At 56.0% G+C, this 14,662-nt stretch overlaps 1 protein-coding gene across 1 annotated transcript; it reads right to left on the bottom strand.

The window, feature by feature from the left end:
- Positions 1–666: 666 nt before the first annotated feature.
- Positions 667–4,789, bottom strand: LOC149913633 (uncharacterized). Its single transcript, XM_090129028.1, has 8 exons — positions 4,669–4,789; positions 4,452–4,513; positions 3,876–4,029; positions 3,420–3,676; positions 3,133–3,218; positions 2,515–2,639; positions 1,883–1,994; positions 667–1,563 (listed from the first exon to the last, which is right to left on the bottom strand). Exons 1-8 carry the CDS (start codon positions 4,787–4,789, stop codon positions 1,011–1,013), a joined length of 1,470 nt encoding a protein of 489 aa, XP_089985154.1. The 3' UTR covers positions 667–1,010.
- Between the last annotated feature and the right edge of the window lie 9,873 nt (positions 4,790–14,662).

The raw sequence follows: 14,662 nt of genomic DNA, 5'->3' as shown, positions 1-14,662 counted from the left end.
ACAGCTGGCAGCCAGCCCCTACGTGAGGGGCAGAACAAGGCCTAATGAAGATCAAAGGCCAGTCGGCTGGGGGCAGCCTGCCAGGCCTGCTCTTCTTGGTGCTCTGCCTGGGCAGTTGGAGTGCTCCACGAGGCAGCTGTGGCAGCCTGGATGGTCTGCCTTGGGGCTGCGTGGAGCGGCTGCACTCAGGCCTTGAGGGAGATCCGGAATCTCTGGTGAAGCTGGCTGACTGGCTGGGGAAGCCTTCCGAGGCCTGAAGCCTCCTGGCCGGCCAGTTGGGCCAGGCCGAAAGCCGGCTGGCCGTTCAGGGGAGCACTGCCAGGCGAGAGGTGGCCGGCCGGCTGGCCCATGGAGCTCTGCATTTGCAGACCTCTCCAAGCCGGCCAAAGGGGCCCTGCCAGGCCAAAAGCCCGTAAGTTGTGATCCAGATAAGACAGAAGAGACTGTGCTGGATTTCCCTGGGCATCAAAGCACCGTGAGACGCTCTGATGCCCTCTCGCAATTCTTTCTCCCTCCACCAGCACAAGAGCTGGCGTCAAAAGGCGCAATGACACTGTCACAGGCGTTCTGGAGGTTTTTAAAGGGTAGGCCCCTGATAAGGCTTTATTGATGGTTTTGCCCCTCTACATTTCACTCTAGATCTCCTTGTTGGCCTGGAGAAGGGAAGGCAGCGGGGTGACCTCCTTGCAGCCTTCCAGTACATAAAGGGAGCCTACAAACAGGAGGGGAGTCAACTCTTTGATGGTGTAGCTAATGGCAGGCCAAGGGGAAGTGGTTTTGAGTTGAAGATTGGATGCCAGATTGGATTGTTCTTTCCAGAGAGAGTGGTGGGATACTGGAACAGGCTGCCCGGAGAGGTTGTGGATGCCCCGTCCCTGGAGGTGTTCAAGGCCAGGTCGGATGGGTCCTGGGCAGCCTGGTTAGTATTAGATGTGATGCAGATGGGATTCACGCATCTGTTTTGCAGCCTCCAGTGGAGCTGTGTGTGTCGTGGGCACCCCATGCCCGCATCAGCGTGGGTAGGGTGTGGCCTTCCTGCGGACTGGGGGTTTGGTCTTTGGAGGCTGGCACTCGGGAGACCCCGTTTCTTCTTTTATGGGTGGCAGCAGTCCAGGTCGGGTGATGGAAGACTCCTCAGGCAGCCTGGACTCCCCACGAAGTGGTGATGCTGCCATCTGCCCCAGTGCATCCTGCACTGGCCTGATCTTCCTTGCCCTCTGCCTGAGAAGTTTCACCGAGTCACAAGTCAGTGGGAGCCTGGATGGTCGGCCTTGAGGCTCTGTAGACTCAGCCCTTGTGGAAGATCTTCTTGAGTCGCTTCTGAAAGGTGTTGCTGGCCTCAAGGTGATCTGAGGGGGTGCGGCCTTGGCTGTCTGCAATTTTTGCACCGCATCCTCACGATGGGCTTTTCCTGCTTCCTGCACTTCATCAAGGAAGCTCACGTGTTTGGTTCCCAGTGTTCGGCGCTGGTCTTGTTTGCTTGATGGTACTGCCTCCCCCTGCAGCTCGCAGGTCACCGGCTGCTCTTGGGCTTCAGACGCCCTCCGGATGGGTGGCAGCGGACTGAAAGGACAGAGCGGGAGGGGTCCGCGTGAGTGGCTGATGGCTTTTGGGCCGCATGCTGCAAGCCTGAGCCAGGAGCCTTGGCTGCAACGCAGCCGTCCCCACAGACTGCTCGCCGGCTGCCCCGTGACTCTCCTGGGATGCGGAGAGGGGCCAGCCCTGTGAGCCGGGGGGCTCCTGGCGTCCCCATCCCAGCATGGTGGGTGCTGCTGCGTTCAGCACTGTTGGGCGGCCACCAACAGTGACCCTTTGGGGCTAGGGAACGGGCTCTCGCTGTGTCACCCCCATGCACATCCCAGCCCAGAGCCTCCAGCCTCACCTGGCCTTGGAGCTCTCCTTCAGCAGTGAGCTCCTTATCCTTCTGAGGTCTCCTCCATCAACGCTGTCTGAGCTCAAGCGTTTGATGAAGGTTGGACGGTCAGCAAATTTCACTGGAATGGAGAAGGCAGAGGAGATTCACCGTAAACCCTTTGGCTCACTCACAAGGGGCTCTCAGGCCTGTTCCCAGAACATCTGAGAGGGACGCTCTGCTCCCCCCACTGCTGACATCTGCACCGCCCTCGGACCCTTCCTGACACCATCCCTGGCCCCACTCCTCCTCTCTGCAATTCAGCTCTGTTTTGGGACTGCATTAGTGACGTTGGCTTTGGGAAAGAGGAGCTGGGTGGTGACGATGAGGTGGCAGGGTGGCTTTTGGGGACCATATCCTTCTGCTAGGGAAGGGCGGGGCCTAAGATCCACACATCCTCCTGCCATAGCCAGGGATGAGGGCACATCACACCCAGCACCTTAGTTTGTGAGAGGCCAACAATTCCTTAGTTTGGGAAGAGGCCATGCTGAGCTGGCGTGAAGCTTTGACACAAGTCAGAGCCCTTGGCTGATGGTCAGCAAGGGATTTCCCATCTCAAGTATGTTGCCCGTGCCGCGGAAAGGAGCTGGCAGCTGCTTTACCTTTCTTGCCCTGGACAAGAGGTGGCAAAGTGCCTTCTTTCTTTGGTTTCTCCTGACCAGGGATGCTTCCTGAGGACCTGCGTCTTATTGTGGGCGGTGGTTTGGGTACAAACTCCATTTGAAACCTGTACGAGAGGAGAAGACAGCGACCGGTGTGACGCAGCGCTCCAGCAATCCTTGTTGCTCTCTCTGATTGCCTGCTCCCAGGCACATAGTCATGCTGCATGAAGCACACGACTTTCTAAAGTCTTTAGCAGGGTCAGTCGAGATAGGTGAAGGGGAAAGAGTTTCAAACAGCAGGAGGGAAGATTTAGATTGGATATAAGCTTTTGACAGAAGGGTGGCAGGCACCGGAACATCTTGCCCAGAGAGGTGGTGGGTGCCCGGACGGGCATTCAAGGTCGGGCTGGACCAGGCTCAGAGTTACCTCATCTGGCTGTAGGTGTCCCTGTTCCCTGCAGGGGAGTGGGACTAGGTGCCCTTTCGGGGTTCCTTCCATTCTATGATTCTGTGACATATGCTCATGGGCAGGACAGTCGTGGACACAAGGAGCAAGCGTGATGGAATGAGAGCTGAGCAGCTGCATCAAGCAGCAGCTACAGCCACCAACATACTCACTTGGGAAAGACGACAAGGCAGCCAGAGAGCGCCAGGGAGGCCACCGGTGCCATCCGGGACACCACCGTGTCCAGCAGCCAGGGGGCCTGCAGGGGAGAAACGGGGAGGATGTGGGACGTCCTCGTGAAGGCTGAGGCATTGGGGACACGAGGAGCCCAAGGCGGGGAGAGCTGACAGCAGCACAGCACTTGCACGGCCCGAGCAGCTGGCCAGGTCCTGGTGGGCCGTGTGCGGGCACAGCAAGGGTCACGGCAGTGCCTGGGCCACGGAGAAACCACACAGCTCACCTTGAAAACAGCTCTTCTGAATGTATCTTTCCCTGATAGCTTCTCGAGGAAGTCAAAGAAGAATTTCATTTGGAATGTCAGTCCATCAATGTGGAGGACGCCGATGTCCTTTAGGACAACAGCAACGTTCTCCCCGTTCTGCAGGCAGCCGGAGAGCAGGGACACGGTGCTCTGGATGCAAGTCCTGAGTGTCTCGCAGCTCAGAGAGGCAGCTGCGGCTGCCTTGCTGTATTCCAGGGGCTCCACCTTCCTATGGACTGAAAAATGCAAGGGACAGAGTTGATGATACGGGTGGTTTTCTACAGGTGCTTGCCTAGAGGTGCTTCTGGTGGACATCAGCCAGAACGGCCTCATGATTGGACAGGCTCCTCAGAGGAGGAGGTTTGCTTTTGAGAATGGAGGCGCTGGCCGTTTGCCCTGTCCATGAAAGCAGCAAAAGTTGATCCCCCCTCCTACCTGGCAGGGACTCCCTGCGGGCCTTGAGGTGGTGCGTGGCTATGAGATTTGTAGCCAGGTGAAACACGGGCCACCGCAGAGTCAGGGTCCCATCCTCAGTGCGGATGTCTTTGGAGATGGTGTCAAAGGAGCCGAAGGTGGGAATCCAGACCCCCTGCAAGTGGAAGAGAAAGGAAGGGCGGAAGGGTTATGGGACGGCTGGAGGAAGAGCCAGAGGGGTCCAAGGTAGGGACAGAGCTCAGGTGCCCTCTGCCGCTGTTCAGAGGCACAAGCCAGGGCATCGGGAATGGCTTTGGGAAGGGGCTGCACAGTCCTCTCCTTCCCCTTGCCGTCCCAAATGCAGCACAGCAGGCAGGGCAGAAGCAGCCTCGTGGGATCCAGAGGCTTCCAGAGACCGGGATCAGCCCTGAGATAGACAGTGCCCGGCACAAGTGATCGTGCAGGATTTGCAGGAAGCCCGTGGGATGCCCAGGAGAGAAATGTGGGGGCAGTTTCCTTCTTTCTGTGGAGGGGAAGACTCAGAGGAAGTCCAGGCTGAGCTGGATGGGGAGAGGAGGAACCCGACAGCCAACACACCTTCCGCAGCAGCAGCTGCTCCCGTACATAGGCGGCCACCGCATCCCAGACGGCAACTCGCTCTGGAGGGCAAAGGAAAAGCAGGTCACACTCTGCATCTGCCGCTTCCCGGCACCGCTACCGCTGCCAGGCAGGAGCGAGGTGGCAGATGGAAAGTGTCATCTCGTGCCAAGGTTGGCTGCAGCACCGCTCCTGTGCTGGCTGTGGACCCGTGTACCTTCGGTGTCGGCGCGTGTCGGTCTGGAGGCACGCCTCGCTGCGGGGCCGACCTCGCTCATCCCGTTCCGCCTCGTGCCGGCGGCTTGCTCCTTGTTGGCGCCAGCCATGCCAGAGCTCATCCTTCAGATGCGTCTGCTCTCTGCCAGATGCTCCTTCAGGATGCAGGACCCACCAGCGTGCTCTGCCTTTACACCCCTCCCGGGTGCCCGTGTCACAAACGTCGCCACGGCGACGCGATGACAGCGTGGCCGGTGCTGGCCGCTGCCCATTGTGATGCTGGCACCAGCAGCCTGCTGCCCGCCCCGGGTGGGAGCGCTCACCCCTCTCTGTTTTCTCTCTCTCCTTTTCTTTGCTCTCAGTGTAGTATTACTTGTTTTCCTTTAGTGGCCGTTGCCTGAAGTGATCTTCGAGTAGGAGATAGGGAAACAAGTACTGTTCCAAAGTACTCTACCCGTAACGCTGATGACCTGTGGTCAGAAAGTTGCTTAGTTTTGCCTGGAAGTCGTTGATTCCTTGTTAGAACGCTCCATAAATTAGCCGGCATTGATCCTCTGTGTCACAGTCATGACTCCATGGCTCCCGCGACCCTGCCGGGCAGGGAGTGCTTTGTTTGGGGGATCCCAGAGATTCGCTTTCCTCACAGCCTTCCAAGCGGGATGAGACATTTCACATGGACATTGTGGGCAGGATCACCTGAAGGAAGGAAGAGGAACGAAGAGGGGATATCGGCTGAGTTAAGAAAGCGGGACGTTGGATTGGATGACATCAGATTTGTGAACAGAAAGTAGAACCCGGGATCGTAGGGGTTGGAAGGGACCAGCGGGGGTTCACCACGTTCACCACCCCTGCCAAAACAGGTTCCCAGCAGTAGGTTGCCAGCTATCACTTGTCTTTGTACAATTTCTGAGCGGATGTCACTCTGTGGTGTCTGTGGGAATGGAATGTTGTTTCTGCATTAGATACTAAAAAGGGCAACTGGTTTGAAGAAGAACTTTCCTCCTTCCGAGCTTATCTCTATGCAAGGGAGGTCAAGCAGATATCCAGAAACAATAACCAAGTGTGGAGTGAGGGTCAGACGTTAATTAATTAATTAGAAGTTTACACTTAGCCAGCAGAGATCTATGTTTGTCCAGTGTTTGTATGTTTAGTGAAGCGTTGAGAAGATTGGGAACCTAAAGTATTCAGCCAATGAGGAACTGGGGGAGAAAGAGAGAAGCATCGGGCAATAGGGAATAAAAGATGTAACGCTGTTTTCTGAGTGCTGTCCTGCTTGCAGGAGGCCCCTCCATTGCAATTGCAAATAAAATCTGCTTTATCAGAGATACCGTCCTGATAAAGTATTTGGATATTTCCAACATACATCATTGAATAGCTTGGATTGGTAGGGACCTTAAAGCCCATCAAGTTCCAACCCCCGTGTCATTGTCCTTGCCTTGAGCATGGGGCATCCACAACTTCTCTGGGCAATCTGTTCCATTGCCTCACAACCTGATGTTAAGGACATTAGGAATTCCCTCCTAACATCTAATCTTATTTTCTCTTTTAGTGTGTAACCATTTTCCTTGGGCCTATCACTGTCAAATATGTTTTTTTTCTGTTGTTTTGTTTGTTTGTGTGTTTGTTTTGAGGCTGTAGGTGTGAAAGATGTTATGTAATATAAAACTGGAACAAAGAACTGAAGAGAAAGATCCAAATCACAGAAAATGTGCCAACACACCTCTCAGTTTCTAAACTGCTTTGGGGCCTGGTTTCTCTCCTTATTGGAAATACCAGTCTTTGAGGAGATTTATTGTGTCACTGTTTTCCAGAACTGTGTTTGGAGGACACAAAAGCATTCAGGTGCTGGGACACAGGTAGCTGCTAGCCCTGCTTGGTCTCACCTCTGTATTTGATCTCCCACTCCCTGCAGGTGTTTCCAGCTCTCCTGAATAAATGACCATGGCTAAGGTCGTGTTTTCTGCAGGCAGTGTGGACATGTGCCCTTCCCACTGCTCTCCAGATTTCCCCCTCCCTTTGCTCTTTGTTCTTTCAGATACCTACCTCCCAGCTATGTGGTTACTCTAGGAGCTCCCATAAGTTGGAAACTTGGGCCATCTCAAAAGTCTAATGAATTCTTTACTCAACTTCTTATTTGTGTTTGTATGTACTTTCTCTGTCAAAAGTTCTTCTGGCACCAAAATTCCCCCTGGAAGGCAGACAGCTTGAACATGGCATCCAGCTGAGGAGAGTGTTTTACTGTTCATTCAATTGCATCGTGTTGATTCCCCTTTGTTGGCAACAAGGAGGAATCCCTCTGTGCCCATGTGCAGCTGGTCTCTGAGGAAGGCAAGTGGGAGTTGATGCAAAGGAAAAGCAACACTGAGCTGCAAATTTCAGAGAAGACTGATGTGAGGAAAAGGGATGAAAATCCCACGGGGCCAACGTGAGCAGTAATGGGCTTGGGAGGCTGAGGAGAAAGTCTGTCCACACAGTGAAAGAGCAAACCTCATTAGGAGACGCCTTGGATGATTACTGTCTACAAAGTGCTGCCTTAATTTGCTTTTAATACTGGAGAAAATATAAATAAATAAAGAGACTCGTTAAATGTACCTTAGGGTCCTCCTCTGTAAGTGCACTCCTGATAGCTCTCCAGTTAGCTGTACAGGTTCTGAAGACTTGAGGAAGATGTCAGGAAGGCACAAAGCACTTGAGGGCTCTCGGGGTTGTACTGGTCTCCTTGGGGTGTTTGGTGCTGAGTCCATCATCCTCCAGTGCTGAGAGAAGACTGCACAAAGTGCTCAGGAAGATAAAGTTGGAAGGAAGTTTCTGGGAGTATGAATGGGCCCCGCTGAGAGCCATTGCCAACACGGCCCCCAGGGACTTGTTAGAGCAGATAATTGGAAGCCATGATTACAGGGAGACAAAGGCGCTGTGCTGGTGGCTCTGATGCTGAGAACAGCAACCTTTGCCTTATGGAGCAGAAAGGCCAAACCCTGATGCCCAGGCCTTTGGAAGGGAGATCCTGTCCCTTATGCAGGGTCAAGACTATTCCTGGAGCAGTGGGAGCCTTTGCATGGGGCACAAGGAGGCCACGAGAGCCCAGTGCCACGAGGACAGCGTGTCCCCTCACGGTTCTCTGTACCACAGACACCATCCACGGCCTGCTGGACAAAGACCGTGGCTCCGTCAGGGCCTTCCAGCGTTGCCAGCCCCTCAGCCATCTCCACCACGTGCTGTCCTACACTGTCCCATGCAGTCTGCACCCGTTTCCCTGCAGGACGTCGGCACCAAGCCTGCTTCCCACCACAGCATCTCCCTGCCTGGACTGCTGCCCCTGACCTCAGTGGCTGTTCTTTGGAACACACAGCTGTGGGCTGATCACAGAGTGACTCCGGGTGACCTCAGGCATCACAGCACTGCCCTCAGATCCCACATCCATATTCCCACAGCCCAGTCCCAAATCTCACATTCCGAGCCCACAGTCAACATCCCAACCCCGCATCCTACAGCCCACATCCCAATCCCAGTTCCAAATCTCATTCCCAGACCCTCATCCCAAGCCCATCACCCACCTGTCAATCTCAATCCCTCATCCCAATCGCAATCCCACATCCCCGATCCCAATTCCGATCCCAATCCCATCCCCTATGGCAATACAGAGCACCCCGAGGCCCCGCCCCCACAGCCGCTCCGCCCCGCCTCCGGCCTCTCATTGGTTGGGGGCACTTCCGGTCCGTTCGCGCCTCTCATTGGTCGGCGGCAGTTCCGGCCCGCCTCCGGTCTCGGATTGGTCGGCGGCAGCGCCGCCGGCTCCGATTGGCTGAGGCGCCGAGCGCGGGAGCGGCCGTTGCCTCCGGCTCGGAGCCCGCCGTCTTTCCTCTCCGACGCCGCCGGTCCCGCAGGCGCAGGCGCTGCGCGCCGGAGCTGTGCGGGCATCAGCGAGACGGAGCCGCGGCACGACGGGAGCGGTGCTGAGGAAAGCGGCACAAGCCGGAGGTGTGCGGGAGAACGGCTTGGGTCGGGGCCGGGGAGCGGAACCGTGCGCGGGATGCGGGGCTTTGGGACGGCTGAAGGACTCGGGGCCCAACCGCCGCAGCGCTGCTGCCCGCATCCGGGCCGTGCCCCCCCGAGGCCTCCGGCGCTGCTCCCGCTGCCCCCCGGAGCTGAGGTGAGCTGTGGGTCCGGGGGGCGGTGGGGGAGATTTGGGGGGATGTGGGAGTTTAGGGGCTGTGGGGGCTACAGGGGGGCTGTGGGGTAATATGGGGTATGGGGGGTATACGGTAATGTGGGAGAATATCAGGGGATGTGGGGGAGTGTCGGGGGATGTGAGGGTATAGGTACTATGAGGGAAATATTGGGGAATATGGTGTTGGGGGGCTATCAGGAGGGATGTGGGGCTATGAGGTGCTTTAGGGGGGCTGTAGAGGGCTATAGGAGGGTATGGGGCTCTAGGGCTTCGGGGGCCTTACGGGTGGATATAGGGGTTCGTGGAGCTATAGGGTGCTTTATTATTTATTATTATTCTTCCCCTAGCTGTCCCCTTCCTCAGCCTGGATTCCCCTTGCATTCGTGCAGGTGTCTCTTCCATCCCCCTGGCTGCCCCTTGCTTTCCCCAAGGCTGCCCTTTCCCATGACACCCATAATTCCCTCAGAGCACCAGTAGCGCCCTCAATATTTCCCATCCAGGACCCCTGTAGCCACCCCACAGCCCCCCACAAAGCCCCATAGCCCCTCCAGGGCCTAGTAAAACTCCCCCATAGCTGAACCAAAACTCCACAGAACCCGATAGTCCCCAACAGCACCCTGTGTCCCCCATTGGGCTCCCTCTGAACCTCTGTATTTCCTCCCTCTGACCTCCCTTACCAGCTCCACAGCCCCCCTAGGATCTTGTTCCCCCTCCAGCTGGTTCTGAAGAGCCCTTCCATTTTTGAGAAGGCTGCGGGTTTAGTTCAGCATCTCCTGATGTGTCACAGAGATTCAGAGCATTCAAGAAGACGCTTCTTTAAAGTGCTTAAGATGGTGAATTCTGCCAGACAGAGCGCTTGTCTAATCAACCCTCTTAACCGCAAGGTTTCTTCTGTAGGTCCCGATGATGGCACAGGCATTAAACAGCACAGAGCTCGTCGCTGGGGAGAGGCTGTGCATTGTGTATGAAGGGAGAGATGGAGGAGGGGTTTGAACAGCATTGTGCAGGAATGGAAAGCTGGTAAGAGAAGAGGTGTGTGTTGTGAGAGCAAGGGCTGTATGGCTCATCTCTGTGTTCCAACAGGAAATGCACGGCAGAGCTCTCTGTTCTTTCTTGCAAGGTTACTGCCCTTCAAAGTGCTCTGTGGATTGGCATCACGATGACAACCCAAGGATGGCAGCAGGAGATGCAGCACAGCCCTCTCCAGCAGCAACGTGCATTGATTCATCTTGCTAATTCTCAAAGGAGAAGGTGTGTGTAGCTTCCAAAGTTGGTGGCAAGATAGCATGTTTTGAAGGCTTTGGGGCTCTTCCTCTTCCGCATCCTAAGGCAGTGAAGGAGTTCCCTTGCTGTGTGGGAATGGTTCCTGTGCAAGGGCAAGGGCCTGTAACAGATACTGAAGGTGATGGTTTTGTGTCTGCAATTATGGAGTTAGCTTTGTAGTGGCAGTTGCACCCACTAACATGCAGCTCTTTCTGACACAGGCAGCAGAATGGGCAGCGGTACTGCAGCTTCTCTGGCAGTCTTGCAGCTACGTCAGGAAGTAGCAGATGTGGATTTGAAAGAAGAACTCAGTTCCTGGGACGTTCCCCTGTTCTTCCCCTAGCTGTCCCCTTGCCCCAGCCCAGATTCCCCTTGCATTCCTGTAGGTGTCCCTTCCATCCCCCTGGCTGCCCCTTGCTTTCCCCAAGATAACCCATTACCTTTCCTTTACAGCCCACCCATAATTCCCTCAGAGCCCCGACACCTCCCTCCTCCCTCAATACTTTCCCTGCAAGACCCCAGTAGCCCCGCACAGAACCCATTGCCCCTTAATGACCTCCTCAGACTAGGAACTTCTCCACTACAGCTGGCCCAAAACCTCACACACCTCCATAGTCCCAAGCAGCACCCCATATTCCCCACTAGACTCCAACTGACCCCCATTATTTCCTCCCTGAGATCTCCCTAATTGCCTCCAGGGCTTCTTAGCAACCTCAGAGACCCTCACAGTCCCTGACAGGAACCCTGCCACTATTCCAGGACCCCAGTAGCCAACCTGGGCCCCTCCTCACCGCCTTCTCCCTCCAGGGAGCACAGAATTGATCAATTCTGGGGCAGGGGCAGCTGCAGCAGGAGAGGAATGCAAAGCTGGAGCAGGTGCAGGGCACAGATATGGTTGCGAGTGATGAGGGGGGCATGGGGATATGGGAGCAGAGGAACGTGGGAGGATATGGGGATATGGGCCACAGGCTGCAGGAGCAGAGTGCTGCGCAGGAGAAGGCAACGTGTGAGCTAAAGCTGGGACTTGTGGGCGTGGGAACGTGGGGTGTTATGCGGATGTAGAGGGTCTGGGGTCATGTGGGGAGGGGTTTCGAGTGAGAATGGGGGATGTGGGGTGGTGCTGGAATGCATTTTTTTGATTTCTTCCTGAGAGGGGATTGGGGTTCCCTGTGGCCCAAAGGTGGGGCCCTGATCCATAACCTCTCATGACCCCGTAACCTCATAGAACTCAGCGTGACCCCAAGGCTCCACATGACCCATATCCCTGTGAGCACCGTAACCCCGGATGAGGCTGTGGACAGTGATGGGTCTGTTCTGGGGTCGTTCAGGGGACGCTACAGGGTGGCTCTGGGGTCGCTGTACATCAGCTGCCTATAACATCTGCTGACCCCCGGCTTGCCCCAATCTTGCTGGGCAAGCTGGGAGTCCAGGGGGCAGCGGGGGGCTATGGGAGAGGTTCCATGATCAGAGCAGATTCACCACCAGCTCTGTGTGCGGGAACATCAACCCCACTGAGCTGTGGCTGTGTCCCATAGCTGCCCCATTTCATAGCAGCCCCAGAGCCATCCTAGAGCAGCCCAGAACAGCCCTATCACTGCCCACGGCCCGTGGCCAGCAGCAGTTCCACCACCAGCAGTGCGTTGGGTAAAGGCAGCTCCTAGGTGTGGCTGTGCCCCATAGCTGCCCCAAAGTGCCCCTTTGGGGTCCTCCCATCCGTGTCCTTTGGCTGTCCCACAGCTTTGTAGGGCTTCCCCCATCCCAGCAGATCCCCCCCAAGTGCCCATGGGCTGTGCAAGAAACGCTCTCATCACTGCTCTTCCATCAGGCACAGCTCTCCCTGCAGCAGCAAAGCTCATCTGTTATTGCTATGGCTTCTCTGCACTGTCCCTCCCTGTGGTGAGGGACAAAAGGCGCAGCTGCTCACTGAGCTCCTTCTGCTCCTGTAGCTCTCCTCCCTTGGCAGTCCCTGCTCTCCTGTTCCCTCTTGGCTGGGGACTGCAGGCTCGCAGTCTAGGCCACGCATCCGCTCTGCTGTTTCTCTAGGTGAGGTCTGTGGCCAACCTGGTCCTTTTGGTGTTATTGTGTGCTTTCCTATGCAGACAGGCAGGCAGGATTTCTGACAGCTGTTGCCATTGCTGTGTCTCATGCTCTGTCCTGCACCTGTGCCTTCCCTCGTGTGCAGTCTCCACCTTCCTTTGGTCCGAACATCCTGGCCCTGCTGTGCTCTGCTCAGCATCTGTCTGCTGAACAACAGCACAGCTCTCACTCTGATCCTACTTATCCTGCTATCCGTGCAGATGTTAGAATGTTTCCTGACCGTAACAGCTCAGATGATTGCCAGCAGCACCCAGCTGACACACACAGCCGTGCTGACCACAGCAGGGTGCAGCTTCTTGTTGCAGAGTCCCGTAGCGGTGGGTGACCGTGCAAAAGGGGAATCCCACCGCTGCTGTTCTCCATCCTTCTCCTTCTGCACCACCATGCATTCCTTCCTCCTCGTGCTGCGCTGCCATCAGAGCTCTTTGTCCATTTCTCGGGGTCTTTGCAGTAATTGCTCCAAGACCTGATGTTGGAGCCATTTCTTTACCACTGTCCCAACTGCTCCAACGTCCCCAGTCTGGGATGCCTTTTTGTAAGGAGGTCTGCTGTTCCTTCTGCAGCTGACTTGGATTTCTTCTCCCACTGTCCCCATTAAGGAGTTGATTTCCTGCAGTCCGTCCCAGCTCCATCCCTGGTTCAAGTCTCCTTCATTGCCACGCAGCACCGCAGCACCCAAGCTCCAGCCCCTTCCTCAGTCTCGGTGGGATTGCTTTGCCACCAAACCTTGTGACAGGTGTTTCCCTGCAGAAGCATTCATGTCCTTCTTCTGGCCCTTTTGGACAGTTCCCATCTCTCCAAACTGAGAGAAACGGCTGCAGCCCACCCCATGTCGCCTTTGGGGCAGCTCTGGGGCAGTCCCACCCTGAGGAGAAGATGCCTTTTCCCCACACACAGATGGTTCTATGGCCACATGGGGTTAGCACAGGGGGTCGTGGGTCACATGGGGGTCCTGCAGGTCACAGAGTTATGGGGTGACGTAGGGTCAGATGGCACTGCACAGAGTTATGTGGTCAGATGGGGTTCTGGGTCACAGTAATGGGGTCAGAAGGGATTGTAGGGTCAGGTTGGGTGATAGGGAGTTACGGGTCTCAGTGTGTTATATGGTGGGGGCAGGGATCCCAGAGTTCTGGGGCCACATGGCAGTGGGTCGCAGCGTGATGGGGGCAGGCAGGGTCAGGGAGTGCCAGGGTCGTGTGGGGGTATGGTTCACGCAGGGCTGTGGGTCACGTGCCGCCATGGGGTCGCACACATACAGGGTTATGTGGTCATCTTGGGGTTAGGCTCATGTGGGGTCATGGATCGTGGCCCCACCTTTGGGCTACAGGGACCCCCAGTCCCATCTCAGGAAGAAATAAAGGCATTCCAACACTGCCCCACCTTTTTACCTCAGACCACTCCTCACATCCCCCCCTTCCCTCTATGTCCCCATACCTCCCCATATGTCTGTGTCCCACCTGCAGCGCATGTCTTGCCTTCTCCTGAAGAGCATTCTGCTCCTGCAGGCTCTGTTTCCACATCCATCCCATGTCCCCCACATGTATATTCATACACCCCCCCACAGATCTCCATAGCTCATTAAGGACCTCCTCAGACCTGGTACTCCTCCCTCCCACTCAGCCCAGGACCTCACAGCGACCCACAGTTCCCATCAACAACCCTTATCCCTGCTCTGGGCTTCCTCCTTATCCCCTCCCTGTTTCTTCCTTCGGACCTCCCTTACCCATTCCAGGACCCCCTTGGATCTCACAGCTCCCCACAGTTTCTGACTGGACCCCCATCACCGTCCCAGGACCCCCACAGCCCACGTGGGGCTGCTGAACCTGGCGTCTTCACTGTATTGTGCCACAGTGCTGCACCCTGAGCCCTTCTGCAGTGCTGCAGATCCCAGGGCAGTGGGCTCTGCTCTGTATGTCTCCGCCCGGCCCAGGAACGCCATCCCTGCGCTGCCTGTGGAAGTCTTTTCTTTGCTCCTGGCACATCTTCCATCTGCAGAGCACATGAGGAGTGTCCCTCAGACTGCGCTCCAGGTTAACCTGCAGCGTCCAAACGAGGAATCCCGCAGCAACCCTCATCTCAGGATGGGGCTACAGCTGTGCCCCAGTGCCTTCATTAAAGAGAGGAGAATGAAGGAGCGTAACGGGGCATCTTTCCTCCTGACATTTCCCACCGTCTGCGTGTTGGCTGAGCCGTGGGAGTGGCATTTGGTCATAGAGCTGTGAGTGCAGGTATGTGTGCAAACAGGGGTGTGCAGAGATCATAGAATCACAGAATCATAGAATGGCCTGGGTTTTTAGTTTTCCGTGTGTGTGTGCACATGGCTGTGTGCAAGGCTGGGGCTGCGCTCTTGTACTCCTGCATGTGGGTGTGCAATGGGATGGGTCTGCACATGAGTGTGTATGAACAGGGATGTGTGCATCAAGGTATTTGCACACGGTTTTGTGATTTTTCACACATTTGCATGCAC

Source organism: Phasianus colchicus, chromosome 35 (assembly GCF_987193195.1).
Source record: "Phasianus colchicus chromosome 35, bPhaCol1.hap1.1, whole genome shotgun sequence".
NCBI lineage: Eukaryota > Metazoa > Chordata > Aves > Galliformes > Phasianidae > Phasianus > Phasianus colchicus.
Note: the sequence above shows the minus strand (reverse complement) of the source record. Positions and strands in the feature narration are given on the sequence as shown.